Below are 19,280 nucleotides of genomic sequence, written 5' to 3'. Positions count from 1 at the left end.
CGTGATGCAGGCTGTGTTACAAAGCCAGCACCTGTCTAACAGCAGTGGCCGGAGCTGAGCTCTGATCTCTGACAGCGGCACTTAAATGGATCACTCACCAGTGCCCGCAGCACCAGGTCCCAGCCCAAGTGACAAGATTTCCTGGTATTCATGGGTTACCATGGCAACGGAGAGCCTACTGAAGGCCTCCCAGACAATCCCCTAAGCAGACTTAAAAAGGAAAAAAAAAAAAAAAAAAAGTGTATATACAAGAATAATTTAAAGGGAACCTGTCAGCAGATTTTGCCGCTATAAGATGCAGCCACTGCCTTGTCTACAGTATAAGTCCAGTTTGAGGATGGGAAATAAAAATTGAGTCTTACTGCCACAATTCCTTCATTTTCTTCCTCACTCCAGGCTCCATGTTACTGAAAAACATATAACGTTTCATAATTTTTTTTTATTGGATGATATTATGATATTGAAGTTAACAATGATCTAATAATATTAAAGTAAATTGAAGAGAAGTACGCCTGCGCAGGAGCGCAATGCTGAGGAGACTTCTGTGGATGACACTGGGATGCATCACATACATGAACCAAGAAGGAGGGTGGCATTGCAAGAAGATGGAAGGCACTGCACCAAGAGTGACACCCCTTGGATCGGACCGTCCCGCAAGCGAGAATAATAAAAGTTATTTTTCTTCTCTTTCAGGTCATGTTGGGAGATATACAGCATTATAGAAAGCTGTATTTCAGGCCTGAAAGGTGGTGTCTGTAACTCCTATCGGCCAAACCAGGCGAAAGGTTCCCTTTAAAAGGGTTGTCTCATTCATCACGCTGGCAGCATGCACCACCAATAAGTGAGGAGCAGGAGTCTGACTTGTTACCACCTAAAACGTAGTGATTAGTGATGAGAGAGTATACTCGTTGCTTGGATTTTCCCGAGCACGCTCGGGTGATCTCCGAGTATCTTGGGCGTGCTCGGAGATTTAGTTTTCGTCGCCGCAGCTGCATGATTTGCAGCTAATAGCCAGCTTGAATACATGTAGGGATTGCCTGTTTGTTAGGGAATTCCCACATGTATTCAGCCTGTCTAGCAGACACAAATTATGCAGCCACAGCGACGAAAACTAAATCTCCAAAACATCCAAATACTCGGAGACCACCTGAGCATGCTCAGGGAAACCCGAGTAATGAGTGTACTCGCTCATCACTAGTAGTGACCACAGGAAAACATTGTACCACTTTGTGTGTAGGAGGCCCTTCTTTTCACAGTTCATGGCGTTTATGTAACCACCCCCAAAAAAGCAAAGAGGAGCAGGTAAAGGGGACGTTCAACAAAACTCTTTAAGGCCGCTGGCACTTTTTGAGCAACAGTGATCAAAGCAGTCTTGACAGTGCTAATGAAATATTTGTGGCATAGCCTAGCAATATGCAATCAGTGTGTTTATGAAAAAAGCCCATTAATTAAAGGGATCCGGTCTCATCTTTTGGCCCTCCTAAACTGCCCCCATTGCGATGCAGCTCATGCAACGTGCGTCCTGAACATGTTTGGTCTGCCCTGATGTGACGCCACTCTCTGAGGAGATCCCATGACTGCATGCAGACAGACAGCTCCCCAGACATGTGCACTGAAGCTGGCTGTACGCCCCCAGATTCGTTTTGCCCAAAAGCAAGCCATACACATATCTTCAATGTGCATGTTTGGGAAGCAGGCTGTCAGCACGCAGGCATGGGATTTCCTCAGAGTGGCATGATGTAAGGGCAGTCCACGTCCGTAAATTGACTGTGGTGGGAATCACTACTGGGAAGGAACGTGACTGAGGCGACATACAGTGCCAGCATCATGATTTCCCATTTTACTTCTATACAGAGCTACAGTATTTAACTTTATATTTATATTTGTCAAAGTTTGAAAAGTTAGGTATAGACAGTATACAGTATGCCTAAGCAAACTACTTACCAGTTTAATATGTCCACTGTGTTTGTCTCCATGGGTAGAACACTGAAATGCTGAACGGTGAGGTAAAATTCACATCTGCTCTATTTAACAAAGAAAAAAAAAATAGATGGAAAATCAGAAAAGGTGAAAATGAATAGCATATAATAGAAATGATAAGTCTAGGTGTGTACACAGTAGCAGAGCGCGTCATATGTCGTGCCCCCGACTTTATGCTGAGCCCACATCTTTCCTCGTACATGATTAGTGATTTACGTCTTTATTTAAAAGGCTATTCCGAACCAAGTATAAAGTGAAGCAGGTAATCTAATAATGGGAATCCTAACAAAGTGTAATGTAAACACAGGATTTCACCGTTCCAGCGGTAGTCACATGACCACTTATAGGCGAATTGTATACTTGCAGTCATAACAAGACCCCTTTCTCTTTTGCAATCCACAATAAGCATGTCAGCAACAGTTACAGCATAGGTCATGTATCCCCCCCTTTCATGCAGGCTCCGGTGCTCAGCCCGCATGTTATATGGAACATTTCAGCTGATTTGATCAGCTAACATGTGCCCATAACAGCCCCGGGTGGAATTGCAATCGACCCACGGCTGTTAACATGATAAATACCGCTGTCAATCTTTGAAAGCAGCATTTAACATGATGGCGCCAAAAGGTACATCACAAACCCCGCCAATCGGTACGCCTGTCACGTGATCACGCAGCGCTGATTATTTGGCATGACAACAGGGGGTCTGCAGGAGACCCTATTGCTTGCCATTGCAAATCTGCTATGAGCACCGCCCCGTGGCCAGCCCTTATAGCAAATGAGCATTTCTGCTACACATAGGGCTGAAGTACGGGGATCTGACGACGGGTCGGCACAGTTATACTGATTGGTTGATGAAATCCGTCTTGTGGTTGGTGTTTGATCTTTATTTCCAATTAATAAGATTCTGATGCTTTGGGACGGCCTGTGGGGGGTCTTTATGTGGTGCTCTGCTTACATATGCATCCTTCTGGTCTTATGACAGGTCACTGATCCTTCACTGAACTGCCCCCTATTTTATATACTGGATATAATATTGTTGGCTTAGAAAAAAAAACCTTTTACATTCAGCAAAATGGTGCCTGCGCAGTAGCATCAATCAGTAAGAGACAGATGCTAATGTGCAGGTGCCACCGTCATTTTGCTGGATATATATATATTTTTCTAAGTCAACACCATTATATGCAGTATGTAAAATAGGGGGCACTGATCCCTCAGTGACCTAGCATAAGCCATACAGATGCATATGTAAGCAGAGCACCACATGAAGACCCCCCCCCCCCCGCCCACCCCGATACACAAGAATCTCATTAACTGAAAACTACAAATACAGATTAAACAACAGCTACAAGATGGATTTCATCAACCAAGGTAACATTTTAATCAGTATAACGGCGCCAACTTGACACTATAAGTAGGTTACTGAGCACAATCCTGCTGACAGGTTCCCTTTAAAGAAAAAAAACAAACAAACTGTACATGTTTGGTATCTGTGTACTCGTAGTTACCTGGAGAATCATATTGCTAGATCAATTTTACCATATGGTGATCATGGTAAATGAAAAAATTGGGGATATAGCTTTCACACTGACATCCAACTTCTGACCGTGCACTGATCATCGTAATTATATAAGATTATGCAAGGTGGAATAGGACATCAGTGCATACAACTACATGTATTACTTTATAATAGCAGAAATAATAGAAAGAAAGTTTAACAACACTGTAAAGAAAACAGACATATAAAATGAGGGATAACTTTTTTTTTAAAGGGAACCTGTCACCCCGTTTTTTCAGATTGAGCTATAAATACTGTTAAATAGGGCCTGTGCTGTGCGTTACAATAGTGTATGTAGTGTACCCCGATTCCCCACCTATGCTGAGAAATACATTACCAAAGTCGCCGTTTTCGCCTGTCAATCAGGCTGGTCAGGTCGGGTGGGCGTGGTGACATCGCTCTTTTCTTCCCCAGCTTTCCGTTGGTGGCGTAGTGGTGTGCGCATGTCGCAGTGACGAATCCACTGCGCGCACGTGAAGAAGCAGCGCGCGATCTGCGCTACTACCCCCTGTCATCGGTGGGGGCGGCCATCTTTCTGGGGCCGCGCATGCGCAGATGGAGTGCTCTGCTGCACGGGGCTTCAGGAAAATGGCCGCGGGATGCCGCGCGTGCGCATTAGAGATCGCGGCGGCCATTTTCCCAAAGCCGAGATGCAAACTCTATACACTATAGTAACGCACAGCACAGGCCCTATTTAACAGTATTTATATCTCAATCAGAAAAAACGGGGTGACAGGTTCCCTTTAAATAAAAATAGCATTCATAGAATAAGATGTAATAACCCCTTGTATAAAAGGGGTGATATAAATCTAAGCGCGCACTTACCAGATCTTCCACTGCAGTGAAACACACACAGAATTTTTTCAAAATGATGATCTTGTTCTTGATATTCGCTAATGAAAAGTGTTCATCTTCACTAACAATGGAAAATGGTTGTCAGGCATTTGACACACAAAATCACCGGTTTAATAAAAGCTCAACAAAAGGACCTCAAACATAAGTATGCAGTTACACGTTGGGGCATTGAAAAGGAGAACAAAGTCTTTAACAAAGTTCAAGGACAGGCCATTTATATCTAACCATTTTTTTATAATTACTTGGAGAATAATTTTTATGTTAATCTCATGCTCTCTTGTTCATACACTATTTTCAGTGGGAAAATAAAGGAAATGCATGCCTGTTTTATCACTTTTTTTTTAATGACCAATGAAACATTTTCTATTTTTTTTCTTTTCTGGCAACAATTTTTTTTATACTGGACACTTTTTTTTTTTTTTATAGGGGCAGGGTTAGTAACAGGATATGGATTATATGGATTGACAGTGGTCTTTTACTATTATGTTTTTTTCCTTATTTATCATTTATTTCACTCATTGTGCCCCTCCAAAAGGTCATAAAAGACTGTTGCAAACATCTCAACTTTTGAATACTTTTTTTTTTTTTTTTTAACTCAATTTCCCCTTTAACTGGGGCTAGTAAATTTTGCACCGGTATCAGGGCATATTCAGCCTTCTGGCTATATAGCAGAACCGATGAGGTCTCCTGTGACAGCAATTGCTGCCTTCTCCCTAAATTCAGTGGGTCCAGAGGAGCACGCAGTCGGCACTTCCTATTACTGTAATCACAGCACATAGGCCGTTTATAGTATACTAGATGGTGGCCCGATTCGAACGCATCGGGTATTCTAGAATATGCATGTCCACGTAGTATACTGCACAGCCCACGTAGTATATTGCCCAGCCACGTAGTATATTGCCCAGCCACGTAGTATATTGCCCAGCTACGTAGAATATTGCCCAGCCACGTAGTATATTGCCCAGCCACGTAGTATATTGCCCAGTCACGTAGTATATTGCCCAGCTACGTAGAATATTGCCCAGCTACGTAGAATATTGCCCAGCCACGTAGTATATTGCCCAGCCATGTAGTATATTGCCCAGCTACGTAGAACATTGTCCAGCTACGTAGTACATTGCCCAGCCACGTAGTATATTGCCCAGCCACGTAGTATACTGCCCAGTCACGTATTTTGCCCAGCCACGTAGTATATTGCCCAGCCACGTAGTATATTGCCCAGCTACGTAGTATATTGCCCAGCGACGTAGTATATTGCCCAGCCATGTAGTATATTGCCCAGCGACGTAGTATACAGCACAGAGCCACGTAGTATATTGCCCAGTGACGTAGTATATTGCCCAGTGACGTAGTATATTGCCCAGCCACGTAGTATATTGCCCAGCCACGTAGTATGTTGCCCAGCTACGTAGTATATTGCCCAGCGACGTAGTATACAGCACAGAGCCACGTACTATATTGCCCAGTGACGTAGTATATTGCCCAGTGACGTAGTATATTGCCCAGTGACGTAGTATATTGCCCAGTGACGTAGTATATTGCCCAGTGACGTAGTATACAGCACAGAGCCACGTAGTATATTGGCCAGTCACGTAGTATATTGCCCAGCCACGTAGTATATTGCCCAGTCACGTAGTATATTGCCGAGTCACATAGTATATTGCACAGCGACGGAGTATACAGCACAGAGCCACGTAGTATATTGCCCAGTTACGTAGTACATTGCCCAGTGACTTAGTATACAGCACAGAGCCACGTAGTATATTGGCCAGTCACGTAGTATATTGCCCAGCCACGTAGTATATTGCCCAGCTACGTAGTATATTGCCCAGCCACGTAGTATATTGCCCAGCCACGTAGTATATTGCCCAGCCACGTAGTATATTGCCCAGCCACGTAGTATATTGCCCAGCCACGTAGTATAGCCAGGTTTGTCACAGGTGAAAAAATAAACATATACTCGCCTTTCCAAGGGAGCCCTTGCAGGTTCTGGTCCCAGGGTTGGTATTAGCGCAGGACCTGTGATAGCGTTGCGGTCACATGACCGTGACGTCATGGCAGGTCATTGGCGCGCAGGGCCTGTGATGACGTCGCGGTCACAAGACCGTGACGTCATGGCAGGTCCTTCTGCCACCGGAACCTGCAACGGAAGATGCGGCCGGCGTGAGCTGCAACGGAGGGTGAGTATAGCAGGTTTTTTTTTTAATTATTATTTTTAACATTAAATTTTTTACTATTGATGCCGCATAGGCAGCGTCAATAGTAAAAAGTTGGGGACACACAGGGTTAATAGCGGCGGTAACAGAGTGCGTTACCCGCGGCATAATGCGGTCGTTAACGCCGGCATTAACTCTGTGTTAGCGGTGACCGGAGAGGAGTATGCGGGCGACAGGCACTGACTGCAGGGAGTAATGAGCGGCCATTTTCTTCCGGACTGTGCCCGTCGCTGATTGGTCGCGGCAGCCATGACAGGCAGCTGGCGAGACCAATCAGCGAGTGAATAACCGTGACAGAAGGACAGACAGACGGAAGTGACCCTTAGACAATTATATAGTAGATGGACAGTCAGGAAGTAAGGAAGTTACGGTAAGCCTAAAATGAACCCTACTTTTATTCAGTAGTTAATATTTCTCTTCGTATTATTACCAACAGGCAACGGAACCCTTGTGCAAACTCCAGTGTGACCTGCAATATTGCAGAAGGATGTTCCTGCCCTGTCCTAAATATACTGAGACTCACACTGTATTATAGGTAGGGTCTGATTAGTACCTGATATAGTTATCCCCCATCTGTCCCAGCAGTTGGACCCTCAGTGATCCCGAGATTGCGCCTCTACAGCCTCATTTTGATTGAAGCAGTGGTGCTCGACCTCTGCTCCATTCAATGTCTGAGGGACTGCTAGACAAAAATCGAGCGTGGTACTCGGCTCTTTCTGGTAGTTCCATTGTAAATAGAGTGGAGCTCAAGTATGTCACAATCTACTCCACTCAAGATCGGCCCGCAGAGCTGCAATCTGTTTGATTGGTGGGAAGTCGATCAGCGCCCTTTCAAGAATTGTCCTCTTCATTGTGTACCCAGGCACAACGTACATCAGCATGAGACTAATAGGATGAGCTGGTAAAATGAGAAGGGTGAAACCCATGCCTTAATCAATCAGGTGCATAGCTTATTAATGGTCTTGTATGAGAATTGTAAATGCTCACGGTGCGGATTTGAGTAGAGTGAAGTCATGATAACTAAAGTGGAGCTGAGGCAGTGGGAGCAAAACCAGACAAAGATTGGGGCCCCAGCTTCATCTACAAAAGGCTAATGGATACTGCAGAGGTATGAGGAGTATATGCATAGTCTGAACCACACCTCTCCTGCCTGCGTCCTGCAGCCGATGGGGCACATTACCGTCATCATCACACCTGGTCCAGCCCACTTCAATGGCAAGTAAAGGTTTAGCCTTATCACAGAGCCCCCCGTGCCTCTGCAGTGAAAAGTTTGGAGGTGAAGATGAGACAATGATCTCAGGGACAGAAGCAGTGGGCGCAGAACAGAGGCCATTAAGTACAGTAACTACACAACAGAAATATGCTGCCATATTTAAAGTGGGGAGGAATGGAGAAACACTAACAAGTCTAAAGTCTCACTTGGAGACACGGTTAGTATTCAATATCAGCAAGGAGATCTTGCAAATGAAAGCTTGGACAGCTGCAAAGTTTTTCATTACACAAGGATTATGTAAAAAAAAGATGTCATAGAGGAAGTCTCTGACTCCGGACCCTCCCCGTGAATTAAAACAGAGCTCTGAAATCTGCCCAGAAGCAACTCCTGCAATGATGAGAGCCAGCCACCCATGATTAGAGAAGACAAAACTAGAGCGGATTGCTGCAGAAGCTCCCACTCACAAAGAGGCCATCTGTATAAGGAACCCTTCAAAAAGGGGAAAACAACAATAGTGGGAGTCTCCCGACCTTTCTAGTTTCTCCTGTGCCTCCTTGGTGATGACTGCTCTGATGTAGTACTTCTGGTCAGAAATATTGATGACAGCTTCTGGATACTTGCACGCTTCCGAATAGACTGAGCGATCTGGCATCCTCAGGAACTAAAGCAAAAGACGGTGAATTATAGCAAGGAATATAGGAATGTTTGCAAAATAGTACAACAATGGCTTAGATGTGGTATGCACACAGTCTTAAATACAGGGACTGAATGCTACACTTTTAGTAACTTCTAAAATAGATTTAAAGGGATCTGGTTACTCTTGGAACACTTTTAAACTGCTCCCACGGATTTTTAGACCTTTCTTCAGAAATGTCAATAATGATTCTTGTTTTATAAAGCTGCATGTATTTGGGTAAAATCAACCGAGACATATCAGCTCCCTATATGCTAATGAACCATGTCTTCACAATCTATGCTTCTTCCGACATTTCCAATGCAAAGCAGAGCTGAGACCGGGAAATGCAAAAGCCACGAAGGGCTAAAAATGTGAAGAATCCAACAGTGCAGGGACTGTCAATCAAGTCCAGGGGGCACGACTGTAGCTACTGAACCTGGACTAGTCAGTCAATGCCTCTCCGTACCAGTCCTGGTTCATTACCATACATCGAGACGCTGTAGAAAAGTTAATTTCACTCCAATTTCCAATTTATGAAGTTGTATAAAACATTACTGAAATACCTGAATAAAGTTTTGTATGACCCAACAGATTCCCTTTAAATTATTGCTAACTTTCCCCCCTCCCCTCAAAAAAACAAAAAACGAATAAGAACAGCTAAGCCTTGTGGTAGTATGCCATGTTATACGACACAAACACAGAGGAGGGTAAAGTAGGAGAACGTACATATACATAGACCAATACTTGTGCTAAGTCAGAGTCATTTCGAACAAATCATGAAATCTTACACAACCTACCTCCACTATCTGACCGGGGACCGGCTTTTGCTTAACAACTGCACTGTCATATTTATCAATGCAGTCAATGATCCAGGGGTAACCGATTAAGGAATGATATCCCGCCATATCTGCTGTTCAATGACCTAGATATACATAAAGAAAATGCATAAAACTAACAGTTATCAGGAAAGAACATTCAATTTTTTGCCAGGGGAACGTCGTCTCATATTAATGAATATTCTTCAGCAACTTAAAGGAGTTGTCTACTAGTAAGACAAGCCCTCCTCATTCCCCATGTTTGGGAACCTAAAAGCATCTCCTGGCCGCCACACTGTTCCAGCGGTGTCGGCACTTGTGTTCCGGTACTCACGGTGTGGCTGTTACCACATGCGAGCCCTGCACCCGAAAACGATTGTGGGGCCACCAAGCAGGACCAGCAAAGCCCACTGGACCGGACCACTTGCAGGATTAGAAAAGGATTTTTTTGTGATACACACAGGGAATGGGGGCTTATGTCCAGGTTACTACACTGCTGTAAAAGAGGCAGTAACAGTTGTGGCCTTAGATTATATTGGGAAAACCAATGAAAAGTTCCCTTCATTTGGACAAAAAAACCTGCAGTTTTCAGTTTTGTTTTTTTTACAAGTGTTTTTCTAAAGGAAAACAATGACAAAAAGTGATGTTAACAAGGGGTTTTTCACTGACTGACATCCAAAGGTGTGTTACCCCAGTATTTGGGGGAAGAACACCTTCATGAATCGGGCCCATTGTATGCAAAAAAAAAAAAAAAAAACACATTAAGGCTATGTGCACACGTTCAGGATTTCTTGCAGAAATTTCCTGAGCAAAACTGGACATTTTCTGCAAGAAATCGGCATGCGTTTTTCCTCGCTTTTTTTTTGCGGATTTTTCCGGAGGTTTCCAATGCAATAATATAGTGGGAAATCCGCAAAATTAATGAACATCCTGCGTTTTTCACCGCGATGCGTTTTTTTTTTTCGTGGAAAAAAACGCATCATGTGCACAAAAATTGCGGAATGCATTCTAAATGAAGGGATGCATAATGTATGCGTTTTTATAGCGAAAAAAACCAAAATCTGCAACGTGTGCACACAGCCTTGGCCTCCCTTAGGCTATTGGTCACACATTGCATTTTTGCTGTGGGCTTTTTTTCTAATGCAAAATTTTAAGCTGCTTACAAAAAGCAGGTATGGCTCAGTTTTTGCGGCGTTTTTGGTGCATGCTGATAAAGTTAAGGCCATGTTCACACAGTGCGTTTTTTTCTGCGGAACCACAGCGTTTTTGCCGCTGCGGTTCCGCAGCTGTTTTCCATGCAGGGTACAGTACAATGTACCCTATGGAAAACAGGAACCACTGTGCACACAATCCTGAAATTCAGAAAAAAAGCCGCGCTGAATAGCTGCGGGAAAAAAGAAGTACCATGTCACTTCTTTTTTCAGAGCCGCAGCGGTTCTGCACCCATAGACCTCCATTGTGAGGTCAAACCCGCAGTAAAACCCGCAGATCAAAAATATATCTGCGGGCTTTATTGCGGTTTGTGGTGCCGAACCGCTGCAGCAGGAAGTGCGGGGAAGCGGGCGGAAGTGCGTGGGCGGAGTGTGGCTGCCCCGATCCCACCACCCCCATGCTCCGATGCGCCCCCCCCCCCATGCTCCGATGCCCCCCCACCCCCCATGCTCCGATGCCCCCCCCCCCGTGCTCCGATGCCCCCCCCGTGTCCTAATCTCCCCCCCTTATACTTACCCGGCCTCCCGATGTCCGTCCGGCCGTCTTCTCCCTTGGCGCCGCCATCTTGCAAAATGGCGGGCGCATGCACAGTGCGCCCGCCGAATCTGCCGGCCGGCAGATTCGTTCCAAAGTGCATTTTGATCACTGAGATATAACCCATCTCAGTGATCAAAATAAAAAAAATAGTAAATAACACCCCCCCCCCCTTTGTCACCCCCATAGGTAGGGACAATAAAAAAAATTAAGAATTTTTTTTTTTTTTCCACTAAGGTTAGAATAGGGTTAGGGTTAGGGGTAGGGTTAGGGTATTTTCAGCCATTTTAACCCTAAAAAACTCCCTAGAAAACACACAGACTCTGCATAGAAAACTGCATAAAAAAACGCATCAAAAAACGCACCAAAAAAAGGACCTGCGTTTTCTGCAAAGAGCTGCGGTTTTTAGTCCTGAAAAAAAGGATGGAAATCAGGAACGTGTGAACATACCCTAAGTGCAAGAAAAAAAAAAAAACTACTTTGTCAGGTTTTTTTCATCAAAAACAAAATAAAACTACACGACACCTGTGTTTGCAGAGATTTTTGCTCTACCCAATGCTTTCAATGGGCGAAACACGCTGAAAAGTGACATGTATTTTGCAAAAATGCAGCTCTTTGACAAAATAATCAGGGGAAAAAAAACAAGGTGTGCATGAGATTCCTGAAATCTGTGAAACGCAGCTGAAAAATCGGCATAAAATCTGCAAAACACAAGGTGTAAACAAAGCCTGACTTGGGGTTTTGGAGAAACACGAGACTCGCTACAAGCGATGCCGCCTTCCTTCCTTAGGCTACGTTCACATTTGCGTTGTTGGGTGCGTCGTCGACGCAACGCACAACGCATGTCAAACGCATACACAACGCAGCGTTTTTTGACGCATGCGTTGTCCTATACAATTGAAGATCAAAAACGCCCCCCCAAAAATACATTAAGTCAAAAGGCGCATGCGTCAAAAAACGCGGCTCAATGCAGGCACCTGCGCCCTATGCGTTTTTCATAGACACTAATGTGTTTTTTTGGCGCATTTACGACGCAGGTGCATTGCATGCGTTTTTCTTCGGAAATGTGACGCATCAAAACTGCAACCTGTAGCGCCAAAAAAACGCATGCGTCATACAACGCATGAGAACGCATAACGGCGCATGTCCATGCTCCTCCCATGTTAAAGAGAGGGGCGCAAGACGCATGCGTAGGTATCCATCGCCGACGCTGCACCCAACAACGCAAATGTGAACGTAGCCTTACTGATAAGTCTTATTTTACTTTGCGGAGTATTTCGGGCTCCTGGCGTCTTACACACCCAACATGCTCTACATGGGAGTTTTTATTCTGGCATCTTACTATAAGCTTGAAAAAAAGCCAGCTAAACATGTATAGGCTCAAAAACCGGCACCGAATGCCCGCAAGGAGCCCGCGGTTTTCTCCTACACATAAATGGCGGTCTGTGACCGGCCCTCAGAGATGATGGCTCCTGTGTGCGGGGAGCAGCGGTCACCGGATATTCCTGAGGTGACTCCATAGGACAGCTCGGCGCACACACCGTACCTGCACACTATAACATCCCGGGCACTTCCTCACCCTCAGCGGCCATATTTGTTTTGGGCGGAAGTGTCACACATACGGGGACACATGACCCGGTGACGTCACCGGAAGCCGGGTACCGGCCAGAGGGAAGCATGGAAACCATGGAGCTGTCACAGCGGCCCATCACTATCCACAACTTCAGCGAGAAGATCTGTGAGCGGCTCGTCCACTTCCACGTGATGAGCCTGGAGGACTGCTTCTTCCTGTGGGTCGGGGGCTCGGCCAGGCTGTGTAATCTGGCGGTGGCCATGTGCAGCAGATTTGTGAGTAGTTCTATGTATGTATGTCTGTCTGTCTGTCTGCAGTGTACGCAGGCCCCGCCCCTTCTGCCTGTGCTATACACACCGATGAGGCACCTCGTGGAAGGGCTGGGCCATCTTCTGGGGACAATGTTTGTTTTTTTAACTTAAATACATGTATTTTGGGCTAAAATGTTTTTGCTGTTGGGTTTTGTTATAAATGTTGCACTGTTTGGCTTTTATAGGTTCCTTATATCACTGCAATTTCTACGTTGATGTGGTCCGCGGCCTTAGATCAGCTCTGACAAAGACCGAGTTATCATTTCTCCTGTCAGTCCTTCAGAAGAGCCCACTGATTGAGGTCCGATACCTAGAAAGCCCTTTATAAATATCTATTTGTAAGCCATAACCACTTTTAGAGTTTATTTATTATGTAATTCCTTACACTTCTCCCTATCCTGTTTATTCCTGTGTGTTTTTTTTTACTTTGCTTCCTGTAATGTTTCATTTGAGAGAGGAGTCGCAGGAAGCTGGGGCTGCACTCACTCTCCACAGTGTCTATTGTACCCTCTTGGAACAGGACGTTATCAGTTGGCAGCACTGCAGACACCTACCACAGCTATGGTCACCGCCATCCGCTGATCCTGGTTCAGTTGAGATGATCAAGAAGTGATTCCATCTTCAATTACCGCCATCAGTCACTGTTTCTGACACTTCTGTTTTTGTTCCTGAATCGATCAGTTATCAGGGGTCGGTGATAGAAGCAGTGTGAGTGGCAGCAGCGCTGCCTCCTGAGGTGACTAATTTGAGAGCGGTGAAAGAAGCAGTGTGAGTGACACCAGCGCCGCATCCTGAGGTGACTAATTTGAGAGCTGTGATAGAAGCAGTGTGAGTGACACCAGCACCGCCTCCTGAGGTGACTAATTTGAGAGCTGTGATAGAAGCAGTGTGAGTGACACCAGCGCCGCATCCTGAGGTGACTAATTTGAGAGCTGTGATAGAAGCAGTGTGAGTGACACCAGCACCGCCTCCTGAGGTGACTAATTTGAGAGCTGTGATAGAAGCAGTGTGAGTGACACCAGCACCGCCTCCTGAGGTGACTAATTTGAGAGCGGTGAAAGAAGCAGTGTGAGTGGCAGCAGCACCGCCTCCTGAGGTGACTAATTTGAGAGCTGTGATAGAAGCAGTGTGAGTGACACCAGCACCGCATCCTGAGGTGACTAATTTGAGAGCTGTGATAGAAGCAGTGTGAGTGACACCAGCGCCGCATCCTGAGGTGACTAATTTGAGAGCTGTGATAGAAGCAGTGTGAGTGACACCAGCACCGCCTCCTGAGGTGACTAATTTGAGAGCTGTGATAGAAGCAGTGTGAGTGACACCAGCACCGCCTCCTGAGGTGACTAATTTGAGAGCGGTGAAAGAAGCAGTGTGAGTGGCAGCAGCACCGCCTCCTGAGGTGACTAATTTGAGAGCGGTGAAAGAAGCAGTGTGAGTGACACCAGCGCCACCTCCTGAGGTGACTAATTTGAGAGCTGTGATAGAAGCAGTGTAAGTGACACCAGCGCCGCCTCCTGAGGTGACTAATTTGAGAGCGGTGATAGAAGCAGTGTGAGTGGCAGCAGCGCTGCCTTGTGTGGGTGAATTCATTTGAGAGCGATGATAGAAGCAGTGTGAGTGACAGCAGCACCGCCTCACAGCTCTCAAACAAGTTGTCATTAGGGGTGGCGCTGCTGTCACACTGCTTCTCTCTTTACCAACTGACTACAATTAGGTTCAGGGATAAAGATTGTGGTGTTAGAAGCCGAAACTATAAAAGGTGGCGGCGACTGAAGATGTATTCACTTCTCAATCACCTCTATGGACCCAGCATGTCATCAGGGGGCGGCGGTGACCATAGCTGTGGTGAGTGACTACAGCACAGCCCCCATTGACATTCTTTTTCAGGAGGGGAAATAGACGCTGCAGCGAGGTGAGGGCGGCCCTATCCACAGGTGATGTCCCTTTTTGAAACTCCTCTCACATGTAACGTCACAGGGAATAAAGTTAAAAAAAACAGGAAATAGCTGGATAGAGAGAAGTGAAGGGAGTTTACTAATAAAACTAATGACAGTGATTAGGTCTTGAAGGGAGATATTGATAAAGGCTTTATAGGTGCTGGTCCACCCCCTTTAATGGTTTGTGCACACAATATTTGCTTCAGGCACTAACTAAAAGAATGAACATAAGTAATAATGCCGTGTTCTGCACATGCTCAGTCTGTTGAGTGTCTTTTAACAGCCTCTGGTTTCCAAAGATGCCAAGCAGTTAAGAGGTGAGCTGACTATTCTTCAGGCTCCGGCCGCTCTGTACTTTACCAGACAAGTCAGCAGGAGGGCTCATAAGACACCTAGTCATCTTTTTCAAAGCTTCGCCAGCGGTTTTAGTTTAAAACAAAAATGAAGAAAATGTTAGTAATTTATTCCTTGTTGAATGGCATTAGAAAAGGGTCTGGGAAACACTTGTAAAAAAGACGCCACTAAACACTATAGAAAAAAGCTCAAAAAGACCTCCAGCGGTCGCAGATGTCCTCCAGGAAAGCCCAAACTCCTTAAAAAAAAAGACTTCATGATTATGAAATGTCAGAGAAAAGGAGTTTCCAGAAGTGTCTTCATCTTGAGGAAAATCTTTGAGGGTTCTCCTGCCTAAATAAATATCTTGTGCACATACTATAATTCAGGGGTATGTGCTACCTGCAATCGGCAATGCAACACAAAGACTGTAGAAAGCAAACCATGCAAATTGTTTAAAGGGACACTGTCACCTGAATTTGGAGGGAACAATCTTCAGCCATAGGGGCGGGGTTTTGGGGTTTTTGATTCACCCTTTCCTTACCCGCTGGCTGCATGCTGGCTGCAATATTGGATTGAACTTCATTCTCTGTCCTCCATAGTACACGCCTGCGCAAGGCAAGATTGCCCTGTGCAGGCATGTTCTACGGAGGACAGAGAATGAACTTCAATCCAATATTGCAGCCAGCATGCAGCCAGCGGGTGAGGAAAGGGTGAATCAAAAACCCCGCCTCCATGGCTGAAGATTGTTCCCTCCAAATTCAGGTGACAGTGTCCCTTTAAGGGTACGTGCCCACAATCTGGAATTGCTGTGGATTTATGCGGATTCTGTGCATCGGTGAGAGTGAATATTGAGTTATATGACCAACCTCAAACATGGCATAATCATCAGTGTTCGAGCTCATGCAGCCGTCTGTGGATCTTGGTCTGATCATGGACCACAATGCATGGACTGGCCACGGTTCTCCTGACTGGAGCTGTCCATGGCTGTCTGATGAAGGACCGCTCCAGAACCAGGGTCAAGAGTGCTGCTCCATGTGCTGTGAAAAAAGAAGAAAAAAAAAATGAATACCAAACATTTACAAAACGCCAACTCCTGTGGAATAGAAACATACAGATTATGGCAATACAACACAACCTAATACACCAAAAAATACTTTTATATATACTTTTCGGATATTTTCGGATCCTTGCACCCAAACCACTAGGAAGCCGACTCTCTTGACGAAGGTCCTTGTTGAAGCGATCCTTCATCGAACGCCAACGTGTTTTGACTTTGAGCACTGTTGAAAAAACAAAAAATAATGGTTAGACAATAGACTTTTGGCCGTGATCACACAACTGTGTGTGAGGAGAGAAACTTCTGAGAGTTTCTCTCATCACACACAGCTGTGTGATCCCGGCCAAGGTCTCTGATGCTTCACACTGCATTGCAATACTTACAAAATGCATTTCGGACCCGAGTCGGGGTGTTGTTCCAGCCATCCCACCTCGCTTTGGCCACCTCATTCCATAGCCGCCGGATCGTCATGTTGTCCGAGTGCTGCGGAACCCGGGTGTCCCACAACGGGACTCGCTCATGGATCAGGGAGATTAGGAGGTCATTTTCAATGAGGTCCTCATCCCGTTCTGGAACCTAAAAAATAAAAAAATACATTAATGTTGGAGAGATTAACATAAGGAAAAGAAAGAAAACAGAGGCAGAAAACTGGCATGAATATTGAAAGTCAAGAAAAAAAAGGAGTCAAGAAGAAAAAGGTAAAGAAAGAGGAAAGTAAAGAAATGAACATTTAAGAATAGTACAGTGAGGATACAATAAACAGCCAGGTATACTTACACGCTTCCGCCTTGCCACCCGACCGTGAACCCGCTGCTCCTGCTCAGCCTCTGCCGCAGTGGAGGAAGTGCTCTAAAAAAAGGAAAAAAAAATTGTCACATGTGTAGATGTGACAGTGAATACTTACCAATCTGAGGAGGTGAGTACTCACTTTACTGACATGTTCGGCTTGTGCAGGCCCAGGATGTTGCTCCTCATCAGAAGAAGATGACATTCTGATGCATGCAGAAAGAAAAAAATGGTAGAAATTAGGACATATAGAGACAGAAAATACAAAATACATGCATTGGCTTTGATATACTCACATTGTTCAGAGTCTTGTTTCCTCCAAGGTGCTTTCCTCTGTCTGGTCTGCTTCCCAGTCTGCTGTATAGTGACCTGCAAATGTCCACTCCCTCCCTTTATCAGTTTGTATGTGGAGGGTGGTGGCTAATCAGTGTCTAGACATGTTCTCCTGTGATGCAACGCATGCGTTCACAAACGCATGTGCTTCTGAACGCATGCGTTCACATAGACTGTAATGCGTTTTTTTGCCGCATTCTTTCCGCTAACAACCGCATACGTTTATAGGCGGCAAATTGACGCCTCTAAAATTACTACATATAGCGTTTACCGCGCCAAACCGCAAACGACGAAACAACGCATGCGTCGTCAAACGCAGCAAAACGCAACCGATCGCAGACGCATGCGTCCCTAATGTTAAATATAGGAAAACACAACGCATGCGGATAATTGCGAAAGAAACGCTGCGGACACAACCGCAAATGTGAAACCAGCCTAAACCTGGCATCAGGCCTCATTTAGACATTGCTGATTTTTCCTCTAGCTATATTCACAAACCAATTTTTTTCATCTGTGTTTTGGATCAAATTTTCATGAATTTTTGGTCTGTCACTTTTTTTATCAGTTTTTTGTGTAGAAGTGTTCTCAGACTTCTATCAACCAACCCTGAAAATGGGACAGGACATCAAGGGCATCTGAATGTTGATTGTCCGTCTGTATTTTTTATTTATATTTTTCTTTAACGGACTCACAGGTTTGCATTGGCTAGTTTGATTCATGATTCAATCAAAATGTAACTTATATCCGTGTTTTGGGGTAGACTGCTTGGTTGGCAAAAATACACAGGCATGTGAACAGCCCCAAAGACTAAGGATAGGCCATCAATGTTAAAGTCCCAGATTCCACTTTATCATTAAAAACTAAACAATTTCTTCCTTTTCCCATCATTGAAATAATGATAAAAATTGTATAAAATAAACTTTGTAAAAGTTGAAATGTTAAAATATCACTTTATTTTTCCTGCATTGTAACATGGTCACCATTAGGGTTGAGCGACCTTGACCTTTTTAGAGTCGAGTCGTGTTTCGCGAAACCCAACTATCTTAGAAGTCGAGTCGAGTGGAATCGGCCGATTATGGCGAAAAGTCGGGTATCGCCCGAAACACGAAACCCAATGCAAGTCAATGGGGGAGCATAGTCGGCAGTGAGTGGAGGCCAGGAAAACACCTACACTGCCCATTTTAATGGCAAAAACATCCATTCTTGTTACAGAAGCTTGTCAATCGTAATTTACCTTATAATAATTGGAAGGCATTTGAAATTGGGGGTCATTTGGCTAAAGTTGTGGGGGGTAGGGCTGGTTCAAGTAATTAGTGGGCCCAGTAAATCTGGACCACGTCACGGCAGTGGAGCAGGGAGAGGTAAGTATTTCAACTTTGCAAGTGCTGTGATCCTGAGCAAGCAGGGGGGGCCCACTCGTTGGCATTGGCAGTGGCACAGGGCCCCTCAAAGTACAGCGGTGTGTTTGCACGGCGGGGGCGCCTCCCACCGGCAGCAACACTTTTGCGTACTATGAGAGGCCCTGTGCCAGTGACGTCGCCAACTAGTATTCCTCCCCCCACCTGATGAAGGAACCTGCACTTTCATCTGCACCTTCCTCTTTGTCCCCGTGTAAGGTGGTATGGTATGCGGGAAGAGGAACCTGACTTTCAGCTGGGTCACAATCTTGCTGTGTAGCGTGCACGGGGAATTTTGCGTTATGGGTCAATGTACCAGCAGACTCATCTATCACTGGCTGGGCAATGGGCAGGATGAGGAGGAAACACAGATATAGGCCCAAAGAATAAAGTTTGGCTAAATGCAGTTCAAAATTGGTAACACAGGACTAACCAGGGGGCATTGCAGTGGAGGACAACTGGAATGAGAGGCTGACACAGAGAGTAGGCCCAAATCA

General features: G+C 45.2%; 2 protein-coding genes across 8 annotated transcripts in view; one reads left to right on the top strand and one right to left on the bottom strand.

Moving 5' to 3' along the window:
- The window catches only part of ACD (ACD shelterin complex subunit and telomerase recruitment factor), a 108,073-nt gene extending 95,401 nt beyond the window's left edge, over window positions 1–12,672 (bottom strand). For 2 of the 7 annotated variants that reach the window (XM_069730727.1, XM_069730729.1), the window contains exons 1-6: window positions 12,603–12,672; window positions 9,293–9,417; window positions 8,350–8,480; window positions 4,361–4,451; window positions 1,945–2,024; window positions 363–407 (exon numbers count right to left, since the gene is read on the bottom strand). In XM_069730727.1, coding sequence (XP_069586828.1) covers window positions 363–407; window positions 1,945–2,024; window positions 4,361–4,451; window positions 8,350–8,480; window positions 9,293–9,400 — 455 coding nt within the window. In that variant the 5' untranslated portion in view covers window positions 9,401–9,417; window positions 12,603–12,672. The other 5 variants (XM_069730731.1, XM_069730728.1, XM_069730730.1 and 2 more) reach the window with 5 other exon arrangements.
- A 27-nt stretch (window positions 12,673–12,699) lies between these two features.
- PSMG4 (proteasome assembly chaperone 4) overlaps window positions 12,700–19,280 on the top strand; it is a 35,078-nt gene continuing 28,497 nt past the window's right edge. Inside the window, exon 1 of the mRNA XM_069730726.1 lies at window positions 12,700–12,904. Within this exon, the coding sequence (XP_069586827.1) occupies window positions 12,734–12,904 (171 nt within the window). The 5' untranslated portion in view covers window positions 12,700–12,733. The remainder of the gene's footprint in view (window positions 12,905–19,280) is intronic.

The sequence above is a fragment of the Ranitomeya imitator genome, chromosome 6 (genome assembly GCF_032444005.1).
Source record: "Ranitomeya imitator isolate aRanImi1 chromosome 6, aRanImi1.pri, whole genome shotgun sequence".
In the NCBI taxonomy this organism is placed as follows: domain Eukaryota; kingdom Metazoa; phylum Chordata; class Amphibia; order Anura; family Dendrobatidae; genus Ranitomeya; species Ranitomeya imitator.
The sequence above is the reverse complement of the archived record's forward strand: the minus strand, read 5'-3'. Positions and strand labels throughout refer to the sequence as shown.